The following is a 21207-nucleotide window of genomic DNA, read 5'->3' as shown; positions in this document are numbered from 1 at the left end:
GAATCCCCGCGGGTCACGTGGCCGCTTATCGACGTATCGCGTTGGGCCGAGCGAACTGTCAAACGCGGAAGATGGCCGCTGCCACTGAAATATTAAAGTCTCCCGCCGCGAGAATCGAGACGACTTGCCGACAGAAAATGTAGAATTTCCCAGGTCGGAGGCGCGTCCCAGGTAATTCCCGATCGCGTGGCGTTGATCGGCAACGCGGCGTCAACGATCGTTTCGCGGTTCATCGGTGACGTTCATGGGCGGTTTCGGAACGACGTGTGCGGGGACGCGGGCGCGCGCGCGCGCGCGCACATGTGTGTACGTGCGTATACCTGCGTGTGAGCCGCGCCGCGGTGTGACATCTCATCGGTCTGACGTTTCGAGAGCGAGTGGACGGGCGGGCGGGTGGATAGACGGACAGACGGACGGACAGACGTAAATATTGAGCCGGATGCCTGACGAACGGCGATGCCGCTGATCTGTCGTGTGTGCTGACCGCCGACTCGGATCCGGCTGTCGCACGCGCCGCGTCTTCTTCGCCGGGGACCGCCGATGCTCGGAGAGATTGCTGTTTCATCTCGCACGGAATCGGGCCATTTTCACGCGCCCCATGCTGCCCGATACATTGACATTCGTGACATCGGCACGACGAGCGCATGACGGACAGCGTGTCCGCTGACCGTCGCGGACAGATTCGCCGTCATGCCCTGTACCCGCGCGACGCGTTCTTCGCCCCTACGTGCATCCCTTGCCGATCGCCTGAGTTATTAAATCACGACTCTCAACGTACGTCTCTCACCTGTGTATACGTGTATATACGTGTGGTTGACGCGCGCGAGCGCGTATATGTGTATGTGTGTATGTTTCATTTTGCGTCGTTCCTTTTGAGCACGTTGACATTTTCGTCAATTCGTTAAAATAGCTCATTCGTATTGATCAGCTTTCTATCGACCAGCTATGCCAGAAGGTTGAGTCCGTGTCGCTTTCTTTTTCTTATTTTTCTGCAATATTCTTTTTTTTTTTTTTTTATTTATAAGTATGAACGACGATTATACCTGTCGTTCTCCGCTCGACTTTGCAGATTGACAGCTTTTCGGATGCTGCCTGAATGACAGTCCCGAAAAAGAATTCCTCTGATGATATCACGTTTTTCTCTTGTGCCATAGCTGGAGAACGTCGAGAGATACCAGAGATACGGATGACGAAGGAAGCATTCTATGTTTCTCTTTTTCCAGCAAGTCTCAAGTATGAACATAATGCGCAAATTACGAGGGGGTACCAGTGTCGGCGGTATGGGCTCGAGCGGTACCGGTGGCTTGGATGATTCTGCCGGTGGCGCGAATCCCCAGCACACCGCTCTGGGACTTATGCATCTCAAGAAATTGTTTTCCGAGTACACTCACCCACCGCATCCTCTCTCTGACGCTGAGCGTGATGATAAATTGTATAACATGTTGCCGTTATTTTGCAAGGTAGAACATAAGAGAGAAGTGAATTCTTTAATATAAAATATTTTATATGAAGAATTTTCTTCTTTTTGATGTTGGAACGGATTTCTCACTTTAGAGGAACATTTCTGTGCCACCAGGTATTTGGCTCTAGTCCATCAGGAGACATGAACGAAAAGTTCTGGGATATTCTGGCATTTACGCAACAAGTATCAAGACTGATGGTATCTGAGATCAGGAGAAGAGCGAGCAATCAGAGTACCGAGACGGCGAGTTGTGCCATCGTCAAGTTTCTAGAGATCGAGAATAGCGAGGAGTCGAGCAACGGCTGGATGTTATTATCCGCGTTGAATCTGTTGGCAGCGGGTGATACGTCTCTGATACAAGTGAATTAAATTATTTCTTATCCCAGTTGAGATTATGTTTCTTGAAGCGAAGCGGTTTTCTGCATCGTAGAATTCTTTTTAGGCCATGACTGCTGCCTCGGTTCCATCGACTCTTGTGAAATGTTTATATCTGTTCTTTGATCTGCCTGAGATGAATGAAGCAGACGCCAATATCACGGATGCAAATAGCGACTTTACACCTAGAGAGCGTAGGATATTGTTACAAAAAATATTTGTTCAGGTGATAAACAAATTTTCTTGAATGACAGTCTTGTATTTTCCCGGGAGATTAAGACTCCGCGAGATTAACTTGTTCCATTACTTGCAGTTATTGGTGAGATTATGTAGTCATCCTTACCCTGCGGAAGAACTCGCCCGTAAAGACGATCTTACCTTACTGTTCTCAGCAATAACCAGTTGGTGTCCACAGTACAATATCATGTGGCGTAAAAGTGCCGCCGAAGTCTTGATGACGCTATCTCTACATGGTCTTACGCAAAACGTAGTAGCCTATATTCATAGTGAGTTCGACACTTTTATCGCATTTAATAAGTTCATGATCGAATGAATATCCACTTGCAATATTGATTTATCTTGTAGATAAGAAATGCATAGCACTCTGTATCGATAATATGCAACGTGTACCTGAGCTGGCACCATTAGAAGTTGTAGAAATGTTCGTAACAATATTCTGTTTTCTAAAAGACTCCAGTGAGGTTTCTCAAGTATTGTTAGATGACTTTCGTGCTTATCAGGGCTACATCTTGCTGTCTGAGTTTCTACTAAAGTAAGTGAATGTTAATTATGAAGCGCGATAATCACTTGTAACTACTAGTAAGATCGACATTTCCGTAGGCAAGCGCCGTCAAGATTAGAGCAAGATAACAGAGCGGAAGCACAAGATGCTATCCGGAATTTGGTACTAATGTTAGCATCTTTAACAATGTGTGGTCACACAGAGCTAAAGCCAAGTCAAGCTAGTATGGGATCTTTGTTTCAAATGCTTGGATTTACTTTGCCACAACCTAGTAACAGAGGTAATCTTAGAAATAAAATTTTTTTATGAGATATATAATAAATACATTACATATCATTTTACTGTGCCTATAGGAGGAAGCGTTCGAAATATTCAAGCATTCCAAGTATTGCAATCTGTATTCGTGAAATCTAATTCATCACTTCTGTGTTGCAATATATTGGACGCGATATCTAATGTGTATCACAGTGATAATGCAAATTATTTTATTCTCGAGGGGCAGAACACCTTGTCCCAGTTTGCAGAGAAAATCCATTTAAAAAATCCGGAAATACAAGCAAAATTCTTTCAATTGTTGGAATTTATTGTTTTCCAACTTAATTTTGTTCCGTGTAAAGAACTTATATCCTTATCTATTTTACTGAAAACGAACAATTCAATTTCATGTAGTATTATGTGTATGGAGACTCTTCTCAATATACTAAGGTAATAATTTACTAAAAAATAATTCAGGAAATTTCATTTTAAAATATAAGTTTTAAATACGATCGATCATTTCAGACACAACATTATATTTAAAGATGTTTATAGAGAAGTTGGTCTGTTAGAAGTTTTTGTGACCTGTCTTCATCGGTACGCAACATTACTTAAAGATAAGCAAGCTGCAATCGATCAAGGATTAGGTAATTTGTGTTAAAAATATAATTTTGTACGCAAGTTTGTGTACAAGTTTCAAGAAGTTAAAATGAATGGTTTCAGAATACACGATATGCCCCGAGGATGAACGGTTGGGTGCCTTAGTAATGGAGGCTTTAACAACATTATTAGCGAGTAATGTTCAAAATGCAAATGTCTTTAGAGAATGCGGAGGCGCGCGTTGCGCTCATAATCTAGTGCCCTATGTGGATTGCCGATATCAAGCGCTCGGTATTGTGAGAGAATTGATACTCAGTGCAGGTGGAGATGATGATATGGCGACATTGTTAGGAGTTATGCATTCGGCACCTCCTAATGCCTTGATTTTAAAAACGCATATACTAAAGGTGAATTATTGCTCTATTAATTTTGTTGAACATTTTAAAATTATGTTTAAACATTTATAAAATTATTAACAAATACCATTATTTTTCAGTCTTTATTAGCTTGTCTGCGCGAGTCGCATAGGACCAGAACAGTATTCCGAAAAGTTGGAGGCTTTGTTTACGTAATGTCAGTTCTAGTATCTCTGGAGGGTCAATTAGGTTTGCAAAGATCAGAGAAGAATGAACCTTGTAATGATATCATACAGAGGACTATGCAGGACGAGAGTCAATTGCTAACATTGCTGCATGTAGTATTTCATACTATAAGTACAGCTATGCGATTCGAACCAGCAAATGCAAAATTCTTCCATCACGAGGTATAGATTTGAAGCTTTAAATGTGCTATTAATAATCCGCAATTTTTCTTATAAAAATAATATTGATTTTGCAGATTTGCCAATCGAGTCTGTGTGATACTTTGCGTCTCCTCGGATGTTTTTCCACACAGACAAAAATAACTGAGATGGATATGATACCAACTATGAATTACCATAATATGCTAATATCATTATTTACCGGGAGTGTATTGGAACCGGTATTTCCGGATGATATGCCAAAGACATTAGGATACGCGTGCTTATTGCTGCGTTTACTTTACGATGTAGCACTTGATTCTTTTGACAAACCAAATTTAGCTAACGTAGGGATAAGATCCCCAAGTCACAAGCAAAATAACATGGAGGTATACTTTTTATCGAAGCGCTAATGTCTTATCTTATAAGAGTAATAACTATGGATGTTCGTTTCAGCAAAAATCATTCGATTCTCCCGGCAGTGGCAAGAGATGTATTATAAATTCCTTAAACCTAAGTCCGCCCGCACCTGAGCCAATCGTGGTTCATCCCGGTATCGTAGTGGGAATGCTTCATTTACTTCCGTCTATATCCGAATCATCCAATCCACAAATGGCACTAGCGTTACAATTGTATGTGGCGGAGATTATTAAGAGCTTAGTACGGTCAGAAAGGAATCAGCAAATAATGTGTGAAGCTGGTATGGCTGGTGAATTGCTATCTGTAGGTAGAATTGCTTTGCAAGATGAGACGCATCCGCTTCATCAACCTCTACAGTACATTATAGAGAGACTTGCCGCACAATCGCTTGAACCAAGAGATCTAAGGTGAGATTGAGATCTAGACGAGCGATAAGTTAAAGAAATATATTGTTATTCACAATTTAATTCTTCTAGAGAGTTTCTACGTTTGGGTGATCCATTATGTTGCATTTCATTGGACGACATCGAGCCGAACAAGTTTAGGGGTGGACCAGTTCCTTTGACACGGATTAAAACATTAGTGTCGATGACAACACCCAAGGATTTCAGAGCTCATGGCTCGTGTACATTACCACCTTTTGTAGAATTAGATATGAGCGCCGAGGGATTTGCGTGTTTATATCTACCGAGTGTCGCTCCACAAAGTACCACACCCCCCACTGTTGTCTCAGCGGACAATAGCGTACTAGGAGGAATTGGATCAGGTAAATGACTGTATTTAATTTATTTCTATTATAGTATATGTACGACGATATATAAACTACGATAATGAAATATTGATACATAATCAATAATATTAAATGATAAAAATATGATAAAGATATGATATATATGATAATAATGAAAAGATATGATAAAGATATGATATGATAATAATGAAAAAATGTAATGAATTTCATAAATCTGTAAATTATATAATTATTCTTTTATTACATATAAAATATTATTTTAGGCGATAGATTATTTCCACCGCAGACCGGCTTAACATATAGCACATGGATATGTGTTGACAAGTTTAGTGATCCCAGAACTGATCCCCATTGTGTAAGATTACTCACCTTGGTGCGAACTCCACAATCGGCGAGAGATTTAATTTGCTTGACCGCAGTTCTTAGCGCTAGAGATAAAGCCATCATCGTTTCCACTCAGGAGACACCCATTCCGCAAAGTAAGTATACTTTTTAGATATGTATTAAAATTAAATGGTATAATACAAATTAATGTATATTTAGATACAGGTGAATGGGAACCCGAGGGTACAGGCGAATGTGGTGCCAGGGTTTGGTGTCCCGATCTACTTCACGAGGGACAATGGCATCACATAGCTATTGTGCTAAACCGCGCGGTTTTAAAAAACTCTAGTTTTTCATTATACTTGGATGGTCAACATATCCATAGTCAAAAGGTAATTACTACTGGTTTTCTAGATCGCATGCAGACATATAACAAATATGATTGTTTTCAGCTTCATTATATCACACAAGTTCCTGGGGGTGGAGCAGCCAACTTGACCGTGGCTTCTCCGGTTTATGGTTACATCGGTACACCACCTTGTTGGCGTAGATATTCTAGATTGACATGGAAACAAGGACCGTGCCATTTAGTAGAAGAAGTGTTTAATTCTCAAAATATTGCCACTCTGTTTAGATTAGGACCACATTATATGGGAAGCTTACAAGCACCGCAATTGAGTGGTACTGATATAAATATAACGAATCTTTACAATATGTAATTCTATTAGAAATATATATTAATAATATACGTTGTTATAGGCCCCGAACCTTTAGCGCCTCTTGTGGCTGAAGAAAAGGTCGTTTTTGGATTGAATGCAAAAGCCATGTCGCAATTAACTCTGGCTAAAATTAGAAAGGTTTACAGTCGAGCGGATAATAAGTCAATCGCCAAACAAGTACGAATATTTTAATCTTTATCTAATAGAGAAAAAGAAAAAGATTAAAAATTAAATGACATTAATTTCTAATTATTTTGTATAATAGCTTGGCATGTCATCTCATGAAAATGCCACACCTATTAGAGTCCTTCACAATTCCGCGGGACATCTCAGTGGTCCAGCGAGAGCATTAGGTGGTGTAGTTGTTGGTTATCTTGGCGTTCGTGTATTTAGTCCTAAACCAGTAGCTACTATGATCGACAATGTAGGAGGATGTTCAGTGTTATTAGGTACGATTGAGAATCAAGTAGCGAATAATTTTTTATCGTGACGATAAGATAAGCATGATTATAAATTTGTTTAAAAGGTTTAATAGCTATGGCCCAAGATGTAGAATCTTTATATGCGGCTGTAAAGGCACTAGTATGTGTAGTAAGATCTAACCAAGCGGCCCAACAAGAGATGGATCGCAGAAGAGGATATCAGACTCTAGCTATGTTATTAAGAAGAAAATGTCCTCTCCTAAACAGCCATATACTACACTTAACATTCAGTCTCGTGGGGACAGTTGACAGCGGTAGAGAAACTAGTGCGATTCCTAATGTTACAGCATTTCAAGATCTCTTATGCGATCTGCAAGTAAGTTTAAAAAGTTTAAAAAGATTCATAATTTAATAGAATTGTTTAATCTGACAAGCGAGTATGAAATAGGCAATTCTGATTTGATTAACTCAAATGATGATTTTTAGGTTTGGCATGAAGCGCCTGGAGAACTACTAAGATCTCTCCTTGAACACTTATACGAACTAATAGCAGAATCTAGTGAAAAACGAACTAACTTACGATTAATGAGAGATTTACAATTAGTACATAAGCTATTACATATTTTAAGCGACGTGAAACTAGGCAGTACCCGACAAATTCTTCTAGCGCTTCTTAGTATATTACTGAGTCAACCACGACAAGCTGATCTATTATGGTAAGTAGTTTTCACATTTATATAAATGTATATTAATATCTTATATACAATTCGCTTATTTCTTTTTCTTTAATTGTTCAGGTTTGGACAATTTATTGTGGCTACCTTACCGCTATGTTCCGAAAAACACTTAATCCTTAGAGAAGGAGAAGGAACCAAAGATGGAGAAGGAGAGAGTATACTTCTACGTAATCGTTGTTTACAGCTTTTACATTCGTTGTTGTTTAATGGATCCAAAGTTAATGTAAAGTAAGAAATCATGCAAATATTATTGATCATTACGTCAATATGGCAAATATCTACGAATATTTTTATAAATATCTAATTGTACTTTTGCAGTATGTGTGAAGAAGTAGCTAAAGTTTTGGGCCTAGATTGGGTGCTACTATTCCTCCAGTCTGGTCTTCATAGTACTACAGTCGTCTGGGGACTACGTATACTCGTAGCGATATGTTCTGTACAATCCATCCTGCAAAAATTCAAAGAAGGCACGAGCAACGGCGGTTGGCTTCGCCATACTGATCACAATAAGATGGCACTAGCACTTGGTACATAATGATTCTGAAATTGCTTCTATAAGCATATAATAAAAATTGCTTATGAATATCTACAAATTACAATATATAATATAATGCGTAACAGGTTGTCATCAACAAATGTCAACTGGCGAAATTAAACCATCCGGGCTTCATGTACCAGGATTTCAGCATCTGGGCTGGTTGCTTCCGCAGCATATCGATCTTGTTCCGGAACTGTATTTTCTTTTCATTGCGCTCATGATGGGACAACCTGTAAAATTACTACCTACCGATTCGAAGGTAAAGTAAAATAGTTAATCTTGTATTTTATGTCTTGTCTTTTATGAAATTGATTTCTATACGTTTGCTTTTTTGATGTTGCTTAATTATGAAATAATTTAGTTGCCATTTGTTTTCTTTAATTGATTCTGACTGCTTCTTTATTAACATTTAATAAAAATAATACTAACTATTATGTTTATATTACTATTATGCGGCAGCTCGATTTGGATAATGTTTGGAATTTTATGTTTGGAGTTCCGGCAAATCACACGCTATCATCCTTTGCTAGTAGAATTAATCTTTGTCCCGAGGCAATGGTTACATTACTAGCTATGGTGCGGACTATGTTGAACAGTCATTCGAACAAGTGAGTTATATCATGATAAATTAATAATTTATATCGCGCATTACATTGCAATGATTGTATTATTTTTCAACAGTCCAGAAACGTTGCCAGCGTGGTTAAACGATTATCCCGTGACAATAATACAATTCCTGTTCTTCCTTTACCGCAATTTCACCGACTTCATGCAAGTCTTTATGTCCGCGGAAGTTTTGGGTGCCTTAGCTGGAACCTTGTTTCCGAAACCCGCGAGTACTAGTCAAGATAGTAGTGGAGCCAGTACTCCAGCCGATGAGGTGATTATACTAATTTAACAAGATGTCCTTTTTAAAAAAAAGATACTTACGATTTCTAAGCTTAAAGAATCAAATATCATCGGAATGGTTTATATTATTTTTAAGACTTGTGATATAAATTTATAAGTCAGAAATCTATCTTTTATGTGTATTTTGTAGACACCTTAAGTTAAGAGATTGTAAAATGTTAAATTTAATGTTAAATAAATATCGCAGCAAGAACCAGTATTAGTGAGATCGCCGTCAAAAGATGTTGGGTTGACAAATCATCCGGCGAAGAAGTTCGTAATGGATTTTTTTAAAGTTATCGTTGTTGACTCGCTCTCATTGCCAGTAACGGCAAAGTCGCCAGCGATAGATCTTGTCCTGGAAGCATGGCCGGAACATGCATCGACGGGACAGCAAATGCGTTATCAGACAGAAGTATTGTCTATATTAATGGAACATTTGTTAGCCGCAGACGTATTGATAGGGGAACAAGCCGCGTTACCCGTCGTTCCCGGTGGATCGGCCAATAATATAACTAATAACGTTTGCTACGTGGCAGCTAGAATAGTTGACAAATTGTGGCAAGGTAATAACTCATTTTGCATGCTGCGTGTGCATGTTAATCTAATTAATTAAGATTAACAAACAACTTACTACATGATTTTTCAAATATCAGGCGCTCTGACAAAAGATCCGCACGAAGTCTTTGAGTTCATTGTAAAACTAATTGGACAAGCGAAAAGGCGACCCGGTGCTGTCAGTATGGAAAACCTTCATCACTGCCTGAATAGAACAATTTTATTCTTACTGTCACGTGCGACCGATTCTATTGCCGATCAAATGGCGGTATTAGAGGCATTACATAAACTTACTAATTATAGGTACGTATATGATTATGAGAAACTATATACATATTGTACATATAATATGTACGTTTTTTGAAAATAGAGAAAAATTAAATATGATTAATTAATTAAATATGATAAATATGATTTTTTTTAGAGTATTAGTGTTTGGTGCTGGCAATCATGAATTAGAATTTATCGGCTGTTTAACGTATTGCCTGTTACAATTAACGGCTGATATAAAGATTATGTTGGACACTAACATGAAGACTACGTGGCACGTTAATCCGTACGTGGAATCTAGCGACGACAGACTGACGTCTCATCAGGCGCACAATTTAATGGCTGTAGCGGCGACAAGAATTTGGGAGGAGTTATACGTATGTAAGAAGCCCGCAATCGAGGAAGTTTTCAAAGTGACTCTACCAGCGCCGGTGGGTAACGAACGAGCACCAGAATTACCCATCGTGAGAGAACTAGTTCATGAAGCTGCGTCAAAGCTTTGGCTGAATTACGTAGTTTCAGAAAGAAGAGCCTCGTATAGAGTTCCCTGGGAACTCCATAATCAAATTCAGTCGGTATGTTAAAGTTTTGTGTGTATTGTTCAGTAATTAAAATCAAAATAAAATTATATACAAAATAAATTTGAGTGAATGACATAATCTATATTTATAAAAAAATTGCAGAAAATCCAAAAGGTAACAGGAGGATTGACAAGATTAGCAAGCCGAACAAAAGTGCGAAAAGAAGAGTCTGTACGCGTAAGGCTTAGATTGCATCAGAACACTGTTGCCCAATGGACGGAGCAACATGTCGCGTTAGTCAGAGAACTTGCTGCAGTAAGGCGTTTGCAGCATCAGCAGACCAATCTGCACACTCAGCGTTATGTATATCAAGTGAGAAAGTTTGCCTAAAGAATTCAGTTTATTTCTTTTTAATAATTCATCTAATAATAGTTGGCAATATAAATTAATTTATTTATCTAAATCTGTGTAAGTTCTATATTAATGGAGAACTTAATAAATAAATAAAATGATATGTTAGGAAATTTCTAATTCATTTGCAGGAATGGTTGCAAACCGAGACGGAATTAACTAGAGAACGCGGTCTTTGGGGACCTCCGACACCCACTGTACTCGACAAATGGATGTTGGACATGACCGAAGGACCATGTAGAATGCGAAAAAAGATGATGAAGAATGAACTCTTCTATATACATTATCCATATCGGCCTGAATTAGAGCACCCTGATAATGTGAGTTGTGTATTTTGAAGAAAATAAACATTATAATATTAACTTGAGTAAGTACATATATATAGTATGTATAAATCATTGGTTTATTATTTTTATAGAAACAACTAAAGTACAAAGTAGCGACGAGCACGGATAGTAAGGAGTACTATCTGAAACAGCTCGGCAATTCATCGGGAATGTTCGAACGTGAACGAGATCCCGTTATAGATGATACACCATTAAACGTCAATGAAACATCTACTGAGAGCGAGCCACCGATGGTTCCATGCACATTGGAACGCCACGCGAGCGAGCCAGACGAAGCACCTGAAGATAACGAACAGGAAGAAGAAAATAATCAAACTGTTCCGGACAATCAAACTTTGATACGTCTGCTCGAGGAGCACGAGAAGGTTCTATATAATTGCCCACGAAATTGCAGATCTCAATCGCCAGTATTTCTTTTTTTCTAATCTTTCTATTCGACTTTCAGATAAGTCACATGTTCAGATGTGCGCGAATACAGGGTTTGGACACAACCGAAGGTCTCCTATTATTCGGAAAGGAACATTTCTATGTGATTGATGGATTCACATTGTTGAAGTCTAGAGAGATAAGAGACATAGAAAGTCTGCCAGACGCATACGAGCCAATCTTGCCTTCGCCAGGATCTCCAAGAAGATCCAGAGCGATGAGACAATGTTCCAAATTTAATTATGAAGATATCAGGTATCTTCGAAATCATTTTTTTCGCATAATATTTGAATAACAGTTTAAATAGCTATATGAATTTTGTATTAATATATAAACTTCATATTATCCAGAGAGGTACATAAAAGACGATACTTGCTGCAACCCATGGCACTGGAGGTATTCAGCGGAGACGGTAGAAACTACCTACTAGCATTTCCGCGAAAAGTGAGAAACAAAGTTTATCAAAGATTCATGACATTTGCCACCGCGATCGCCGACAGTGCTCAACAATCCGTAGCGGGCCAAAGGCGAACGGCGAATGTCGAACAGGCCACCGGCTTACTTTCAAATCTTATAGGAGAAACTTCGGTTACACAGAGATGGGTGGTTAGTAGTTATAACAATATACAACAAATAGACTAAATGGTAGAGCCAATACACTCTTTATTAACTACAGACATTTTTTTCTATATAGAGAGGAGAAATATCTAACTTCCAATACCTGATGCACCTGAATACTCTGGCGGGTCGTAGTTACAATGATCTTATGCAATATCCAATATTTCCGTGGATCTTAGCTGATTACGATAGCGAAGAACTCGATCTCACGGATCCGTTAACGTTTAGAGATTTTAGCAAACCTATGGGCGCTCAAAGCCCCGAACGATTGCTGCAATTTAAGAAAAGGTATGGAAGGTATAGCGATATATACATTGTGGGACAGACACGTCTCTAAAACTGTTATCCTCTTTTTTTTTCTTACTATAAAGATATAAAGAATGGGATGATCCGCATGGGGAAACTCCTCCTTATCATTATGGCACGCATTATTCATCAGCGATGATAGTATGTTCTTATCTGGTGAGAATGGAACCATTCACGCAACATTTTCTCAGATTGCAGGTTCGTATATATCGGAAATACGATATAGATAGCACATCTTTTATCTTTGACTTTAACACATATGATAATTAAAATTATTCGCAGGGTGGGCATTTTGATTTAGCTGATAGAATGTTCAATAGTATAAAGGAAGCGTGGCTGTCCGCATCCAAACATAACATGGCCGATGTGAAAGAACTTATCCCGGAATTTTTTTACCTCCCAGAATTCTTAGTCAATTCAAATCACTTTGATTTAGGTAAATGTCTCTGAACATATTTTTTTTATTTTTATTATTTTTGTTTCTTCATGTGAAGTCGTTTTACGACGCGTGATATTTTCTCGGCAGGCTCTAAGCAAAGCGGTGTTCAACTCGGTGATATTGTTCTTCCACCCTGGGCAAAGCAGGATCCTCGTGAATTTATTCGCGTACACAGACTCGCGTTAGAGTGTGATTACGTATCGCAGCATCTGCATCAATGGATCGATCTGATATTTGGATGCAAACAGAATGGGCCGGCGGCCGTCGAAGCTGTCAATGTATTCCATCATCTGTTCTATGAAGGCAACGTTGACATTTATAAGTCAGTTTACATAATTAATTTCATTCAATATCCAACCTGTCCGTCTTGAATAAATTTTCTAATTCCATCTCGATCATAGTATTGATGATCCGCTTAAGAAGAATGCTACTATTGGTTTCATCAATAATTTCGGCCAGATACCTAAGCAGTTATTTAAAAAACCGCATCCGGCGAAAAAAATGACGCAGAGAACCAGCGTTATTGATCCTGGACCCATCACCCCTGGACTGAGCATTACCACGTCTGACAAATTGTTCTTCCATAATCTCGATAATTTGAAGCCGTCATTGCAACCTATTAAAGGTTCATATTCTTGCAGTTTTTATCACATGATATTTTCCATTAATAATTTTTTTTAAATGTTTAATTAATTTACTGTTTTCTTTTGCAGAATTGAAGGGTCCCGTTGGACAGATATTGCACGTTGACAAAGCTGTGTTAGCGGTGGAACAAAACAAGACGCTCATTCCTCCCTCCTACAACAAGTATGTGGCATGGGGATTCGCCGATCATTCTCTCAGAATAGGAAATTACGACAGCGATAAAGCGATTTTCGTTGGCGAAGCTATGATGCAAAGTAGCGGAGAGATAGTGGCGTGCGTTTGTCCGTCTTCCAAATTGATAGTTACTGCTGGCACCAGCTCCGTAAGTTTTTTATTTGTGAAAGAGAAAAGATAGTTGCGAGGGAAATAATTTCGAGTAATAATTTTTTTTTTATAATGATAGATAAAGCATTATTTTTTGAACAAAAACCATGTAATAAAAGATATCGCATTTTATTACGTATTTTGTAATTTAATATAGTTATTCGAGAAAGTTTTTAACTTAAAAGACTAAAAAATTATTCGAAACTATCCTTTTCTATTTCACTTTCCTCATTTCAGTTACATTAATATTAAACGCGCGTATTTGTAGGTCGTGACTGTCTGGGAATACGCCAAGCGACAGCTCTCTATAAAACAGTGCCTATACGGACATACTGATGCAGTCACGTGTTTATCGTCTAGTCCCGCATATAATGTTATTGTATCTGGATCGCGAGATGGTACGGCGATTATATGGGATTTATCTAGATGCTTGTTCGTACGTCAGCTTAGGGGTCATGCAGGACCGGTGGCTGCAGTGGCCATAAATGAATTAACGGTATTTATATCGATATTTATAACGATATACATGAAACTTTAGTAAATTTATGTACATAGCAAATTGTTACATGGAAAAATACAATATGTAGGGAGACATAGCTACGTGTGCAGCTACGTGGTTACATGTCTGGAGTATCAATGGAGAAGAATTGGCAAGCGTTAATACGTGCGTCGGTCGCGCCGATAGAATGCAACAAATATTATGTGTCGCTTTCAGTCAGACTCATGAGTGGGATTCCCAAAATGTTATTATGACTGGCTCCACTGATGGCGTTGCTCGTGTAAGATACAATGTTTCTAATATATTTTAACGTTTACTTGGTGGCATGTTTAGCGAAATTTGTTTGCGAAAAATGTTTGCTTATTCGAGCTCTATAAGGCAATTCGTTCATAGATGTGGTCAATGGATTACGTACAAGTGCCTGCAGAAGAAGAAAAACCTGAAGAAGTAACGATTGCCAAAGAAAAGAATGAGAAACAAAATGCGGAAGAGAACCAAACCGAAACGAAGAAAAGAGTTCAAGAACTAGTCAAACAAATGAGTATATCTGCTGAGGGATCAGGTAAGCAATGTTTATGAGCAATATTTGTGAATATATGTTAGTGAACGCAGTTATAATCAACTTTTGTTTTTGTTTCAAGGTGCACTTATGAAAAGTGGTTCCGAGAGTAGCCTCTCTGAAGCGGAAAATGCTAAAGAAGCTTCTAGGCTTCATGAGGAAAAGGAAGAATGTTCCGATAATGAATCTAGTAATGGTTCTAGTAATAAACCTTCACCACAGAATAATCACGCATCACTGGTCGTGTTACGGAGGAAAAGTCGTGGAAATCCAATGTTCAGGAAAAGCGAAGGTGGTGGACGCGCCGACAGCGAAGGCACGCAAACTAGGTAATGCGTTATTTTTATACATAATTGTTTGTCTTGGAAATTCTGTTATGATTACGAAATATTTGTTATATTTATACAGCGAGTCTACCAGCAATCCCGGAGATTCTGAAGGAGCGTTAAGAGCTAGCAAGAGTGATACTAGTCTAACTGACAGTTTCGTTATGGTTACTGAAGCGGATACAAAGCCGCGGAAAATCAATCCGCAGAATATTTTGCGGGACGGTTTTAAATGGCAAAGACAATTAGTATTTCGCAGTAAATTAACAATGCATACTGCCTACGATCGTAAGGACAATGCAGAACCGGCATCTATCACGGCTCTAGCAGTATCTAGGTATATATAAAATATTGTAAATATATTTAACTGTTTCTTTTAATAATAAAATTAATTTTGTTAAATTTATACTTATTAACTATGACTTTTTCAACAAATATAAAAAGACATACTCAAAATTAATATTTTATTTAAATTTACGGTCTAGTTACAGTGTATTATTCACTTTTATACAATCATATATATATATATATATATATATATATATATATATATATATATAGAATTATTTATGAGATAATATCACGTCACACTTTGATTTGTAGGGATCACAGGACAGTGTACGTGGGCGACACTCGTGGTAGAGTATTTTCTTGGAGTGTGTGCGAACAACCTGGACGTACGGTTGCCGATCACTGGCTGAAAGATGAAGGAGCAGATTCTTGTGCTGGTTGTGGTGTAAGATTTAATCTATATGAGAGAAGACACCATTGCCGCAACTGCGGACAAGTATTTTGTTCGAGGTAAGTTTAGGAAAATAGTAGTTGTCTCAAAAATATAACTTTTGATGCCGTATATATTTAGCCGAGTTAATTACTTCATACAGATGCAGCCGATTCGAATCCAAAATATCCAGGCTCGGTATCTTAAAACCAGTTAGAGTCTGTCAGGGTTGTTATTCGTCATTACGGTCTCAGAGTAACTCTACCGAGAGTAACACTTAATGTGACAACACGATCTTATCTTACATAAATCATTAAATTATGTGGAAACCCGCTCGTAGCGGGTTGTAAATACTTAAGTGTACCTATTAATCATTTATTTAAATTTCTGTACAATTTCTGAACAAAACAAGACGCTCTATTCTTTCTCGAGTGTGACGTGAACGCACGTTCTATTGTATTTTTTATGGATGAGTTCATACAGTCATAATTGTATCTATATTCGCGCAAGCAAAAATTGTTGCATTTTTATTTTTTGCGATGACATTTCCATTAACTGATTTTGAAATGAACATGTTGAAACAATAACAAGGTATAATTATTATAAGTATTAGATAGTACATTCTTTGTCGATTGTTTTAAATCATGAATAGGATATTAATTTGAAAAAAAAAAACGAAGAAAAAGAAACAATTATAATATATTAAAATACATTTTATATATCATATATTTAATATATACTTTGATTTTTTATTATAATCTTGATAGGTTTATATAAAATTTATATATATATTAATTTTTCACTCTCTCTATTTCTATATGTTAAATCAAGTTATATACTATATGTTACCCTTAAGATTTACATTAAGGGAACGATGCAGGATGTACTTTCCAAATTTTCTTAATTAAAATCCTTATATATATTTGTATATTCTATTTTAATAATAGTGCAATAAGTCAGAAAATGATAAGATTTATGCTATCTCTAATCAATACATTATATATTATGTTGATTTTCATTTATCATATAAATATTATACATTATTCATATACAAAATTAAATATCATGCATATATAATCTGTGATCTTATTTTTTTTTATTTTTGTTTAACGATATTAAATCCTATTGATATTAATCGATTATGTTGTTGTTCGATATTTTATGATTTAAGTTATTATTCTTATATTATTCTTATATTTAAATGTTAAACATTAGAATTTAAATATAATTATAAAATAATTATAAAATTTTAAAAATTTGGATTTATTTAATATACAAACAGAGAAAAGATATAAATTGTAATTGTTTTCTTATATAGATAAAAGTTTATTTCTTATTTTTGCTCGTACAAGATGTGAAATATTCTTTTCTTATTTTATATATTTATATCTTATTTATTCATATTATGTTTTATCATGCTTTATAATTCTTAAAGAGAATACTAATTTGGAAAGTATCTCTTTGTGGTATAATCGTACAATTTTTCCTTTCATACATTTAGAGAAATGTATACGTTGGACTTTTCTATCGCATACGGTATATATAATCGCAAATTAAGAACTGTATTACGATTTAACAAAAAAAAATATATATATAAATATATATTACTGCAATGTATTCCCGACCTTTTATCCAAAGACATAGAAATCATAACTTCGTAATAGACAATACCGTATCTATGTAACATGTTATTTTTAATTATAAGACATCTAAGCGAAATCATAAATAAAAATAATAAATAAACCATAGGTAAAATTCACTAGCTAACGCCATTAGCAGTGACATAAGTATGAAATATAAATCGAAATATGATTGTGGTTTACATTAATGTGCCGTAATCCTTATACACATGGAGCTAATTGTGGGACTGATTTACAGGATGAATTTAGAATCCCTGTGTACGAGAAATTTATAAAGTTCACTATTTGACAATTATAAATATGATTACCTTTTAAGATTTTAAGTTTCTTATATAATATGAAGGAGCCGGATTACTGCGAGATATTTGAAAAGTTTTACAAATTTCGAAATCGATTTTACGATCAATTCGCAATTTATATTGCCTCTTGAACAATTGACTCTACTCTTTATATTCTCCAATGGTATATATCCACTTCCTTAAAAGCACAAATTTTATAGAAAACGAAAAAAAAAAGAGAGGATTGAAGTTAACGATACAATCACAAGCCGTAAGCGAATGTATTTCGATTGGATTACTTTTAATGTTGCTCTATGTTATTAACATGGCTGAAATATTTTAAGCACAATGCCGTCAAGTATTCTTTGAACGAAGGTACAAGAATGACAGGAAAGTCAAAATAGGCGATATAGACAAGAGAATATTGTCGCTTTAACATGTGAATTATGTACACGCATCAGAATCACCATTTATCATGCATAAAGAAGAAAATTCATCTGTGGTCACTATGCACATCAGTTCTTGAATTACATGCCGTCAATTATTTTATTTTCTATTTGAATGAAAAAGTTTGTCGAAGTTTTAATAACTGGCTGCGAAAAGAATCAGACAAGATATGTATGTGATTTGATAACATATATATTTTCTTAAAAGTAGCTGAAAGAAGAAGTGTAGATTATTCTTCTTTGGGAAAAAAATCTCACCAAGCCGATATTCGTTATTTTTCGAAAAAAGATATAAAAAAAGGGATTATGAACATTTAAATGAACATGATAAACCAAATAACTAAGTTGTGCGACAATTGTAGAGGAATAGGAGTTATTACATATAACAGTATACACACATAGCTTGAACCATAAATCGCAATGGCATTATCATTGTAGATTTGTAACTATGATTTCTAGTCGTGCACATAAATATACAAAGGATTTGCTTTCGTCTGACAAAATTTTACTTTATCACGTACATAGTGAAGTATTACTTATAATTATTGTATAAATAGAATACATTTAGTGGCTATCACGAGCGTTGCTTTTGAAAGACATTCTACATTGTATTGTTGTTATATTATAATACAAATTATTTGCAAATATAGTACACTGTCTTGTGTACACTAAAATTCGTAATAATAATTTGTTAAGCAAATTATTCAATATTTTTATCATTAAATCTTTAAAAATGTACGCATTGTCGTGCTGTTTCAATTGTACTTTAAACATGGCATATACATATATATATATATATATATATATATATATATATATATATATATATGTGTAGTATAACAACTGTACAATTTTTCCGTAATCTGCGATAAGAGATTATTTCATTTTGATAACGTTGTGTATTAGCATATTATATTTTCACAGTATTTTTTTAAATAGTGTACGGAGGAAATCTTTTCCTTAATGAGATGTGACGTCACTTCATTCATACAATTGCTATCCATTAAGATGGATTTGAATAATGTAATAAGAGAACTGTGCATTATACAGTTAGATTTGAAATTGTACATAAGTAGATTGGAGGAAAGCATCTAAAGATATTTATTGCTTAAACTTGTATGATAAAAATAGATTATAGAGAGTAATATATATGAAAAAATATATATATAAAAAGAAAAAAACATTGTAATACCCGATATGTGACGGATGTATGAATTTGCACGAGTGTGTTTATGCGCGTATGTGAGTATATTTGTCACCTCTGCGCATAATAATTATACATGTACACTAATATAATATTATATGTATATTGTAATTGGATATATATATACACATATATACCAATCACATTATACAAATATATAAATATATAAATATAATATGTAGTTAAAGAGAGAGCGACTGTTAGTTAATATTCGTATAACTTGTATAGTAGAAAAGAAGGTTCTGATTGATATAATTATATTGAATGGGCCAAAGTTATAAAAGAAAAATCGTCTTTATTTAACTAATAAGTGAAATATAATAATTTATTGAATGTCGTATACATTAAATACATTCGTTGCGAATGATTCGGATTAAATTGCAAAATTATTCTTTTTTTCTTTATCGCAGGCTACGACTTTTTCATGACTCAGAAGAGATTTCTCTTAATTCCTTAATCATTTCTATTATGATGGTCAATGTACGCGAGTAACAGAGTAGTACATAAAACTGAATGTACATTAACATTAAGAAAGTCAATTCAATGTCTTGCCTTTCGACGGACTTTCCTCGAGAATGTAATCTCCTCGCTGAAGTTTCGGATGAAATTCTACAGGATCGGTAACTTGTTTTCATTTGTCTAGAAAATAGTAGTCGAGATTGTATTCTCTTGTACTGGCTCAAGTGCCCGTGACAGCAAAGAAAGAACAAACAAATTCTAAAGACAACAAATTATTGTATTTCATTAAGCCAAATAAGACCATAACGTATTGTATAATTTACAAGATATAGTAGTTTCTTAATTTACAAGATAAAGTATATTCTAAATGTACGAAATAAAGTTGTGTGTATTCAAAAAAAGAGTATCATCCTTAAGAATTTCTCAAATGTCAATCTTTCTTTTCGTTGTTTCTTTAGCTTTGCAGCAAGAACGAATGTCATATGTAACTTAATATACTTTTCCAAGATTTAACATCTACAGGTCTATAAAATATTTAATATTTTAAAAAGATTATACTATTTTGTATATTGATTTTATTTTATATATCATGCAATATTTTAAACATCACATATTAATTATTAATTATCTCGTAAATTTAGATTAATATCATTTTGATTCTTTTTCATTTATTTATTTATTTTTTATATTTTTTCTTTTATTAACATAATAATAATAATTTACGAAAATTACTTTATTAAAACGTAGCATATAAAATTAATATGATAATTATCAGATTTTATTTCGATCCAATGATAATTTATCGATATATTTTAGACATCAGCTGATCCAACAGCGTTATTGATAAATCAACGTAAAGCATTACTGTATAATGTAAAACGTTATTCACTCAATAGATGGCATTCGTAGTGTTATTTATTTGATAAATAATTGTCGGTCAATTTTTAAAAAATATTATTTTGCGATATTATTTCGTGTGTAATATTGCTGTGCTAAAAAGAGTAATTATTACATTTCTATATTATTAATTTTGTAAATCTACATTAACATTTTTATTAGAATTTGTTATTGTTTTATTAAAAACTTCTGAAATCAAATGAAAATTGAAAATAGACAAATAACTATAAACAAGCCTTTATAATGTAAGTGAAACAAAAGTAAAAGTTGAAACAAATAATAAAATTTTAAATCATTTCTTTACTTATTCAAAAAAATCGAAATTATTGATCACTTTATTT

At 35.2% G+C, this 21207-nt stretch overlaps 2 protein-coding genes across 2 annotated transcripts in view; one reads left to right on the top strand and one right to left on the bottom strand.

The window, feature by feature from the left end:
• LOC105426706 (mitochondrial ribosome-associated GTPase 2) overlaps nt 1-21207 on the bottom strand; it is a 76661-nt gene that overhangs the window by 24620 nt on the left and 30834 nt on the right. The window lies entirely within an intron of this gene.
• On the top strand, nt 24-20370 carry bchs (WD repeat and FYVE domain containing 3 bchs). Its single transcript, XM_011638027.3, has 47 exons — nt 24-171; nt 1224-1460; nt 1577-1822; nt 1905-2063; nt 2151-2343; nt 2423-2609; nt 2678-2859; nt 2933-3284; nt 3360-3481; nt 3558-3841; nt 3931-4197; nt 4272-4562; nt 4630-5000; nt 5070-5359; nt 5608-5823; nt 5888-6060; nt 6121-6349; nt 6428-6564; nt 6653-6836; nt 6914-7185; nt 7296-7525; nt 7607-7774; nt 7865-8073; nt 8168-8343; nt 8544-8692; nt 8766-8964; nt 9181-9538; nt 9629-9833; nt 9955-10375; nt 10484-10693; nt 10864-11052; nt 11151-11444; nt 11525-11760; nt 11856-12111; nt 12200-12411; nt 12495-12627; nt 12712-12865; nt 12956-13190; nt 13270-13493; nt 13582-13835; nt 14106-14333; nt 14425-14616; nt 14730-14898; nt 14978-15224; nt 15304-15558; nt 15825-16022; nt 16106-20370. The coding sequence occupies exons 2-47, from the start codon at nt 1236-1238 to the stop codon at nt 16221-16223; spliced, it is 10299 nt and encodes a 3432-aa protein (XP_011636329.1). The 5' UTR covers nt 24-171; nt 1224-1235; the 3' UTR covers nt 16224-20370.

The sequence above is a fragment of the Pogonomyrmex barbatus genome, unplaced genomic scaffold (genome assembly GCF_055798465.1).
Source record: "Pogonomyrmex barbatus isolate J1 unplaced genomic scaffold, ASM5579846v1 scaffold18, whole genome shotgun sequence".
Classification (NCBI taxonomy): domain Eukaryota; kingdom Metazoa; phylum Arthropoda; class Insecta; order Hymenoptera; family Formicidae; genus Pogonomyrmex; species Pogonomyrmex barbatus.
This window is presented reverse-complemented; position numbering and strand designations above follow the sequence as displayed.

Bases quoted from the DNA above. Each gene is read 5' to 3' on its own strand.
- bchs (XM_011638027.3), top strand. From the start codon at position 1,236: ATGAACATAATGCGCAAATTACGAGGGGGTACCAGTGTCGGCGGTATG. The intron at 11,053-11,150 runs GTGAGTTGTGTA...TTATTTTTATAG, and splicing joins AATTAGAGCACCCTGATAAT to AAACAACTAAAGTACAAAGT. The intron at 16,023-16,105 runs GTAAGTTTAGGA...TACTTCATACAG, and splicing joins GGACAAGTATTTTGTTCGAG to ATGCAGCCGATTCGAATCCA.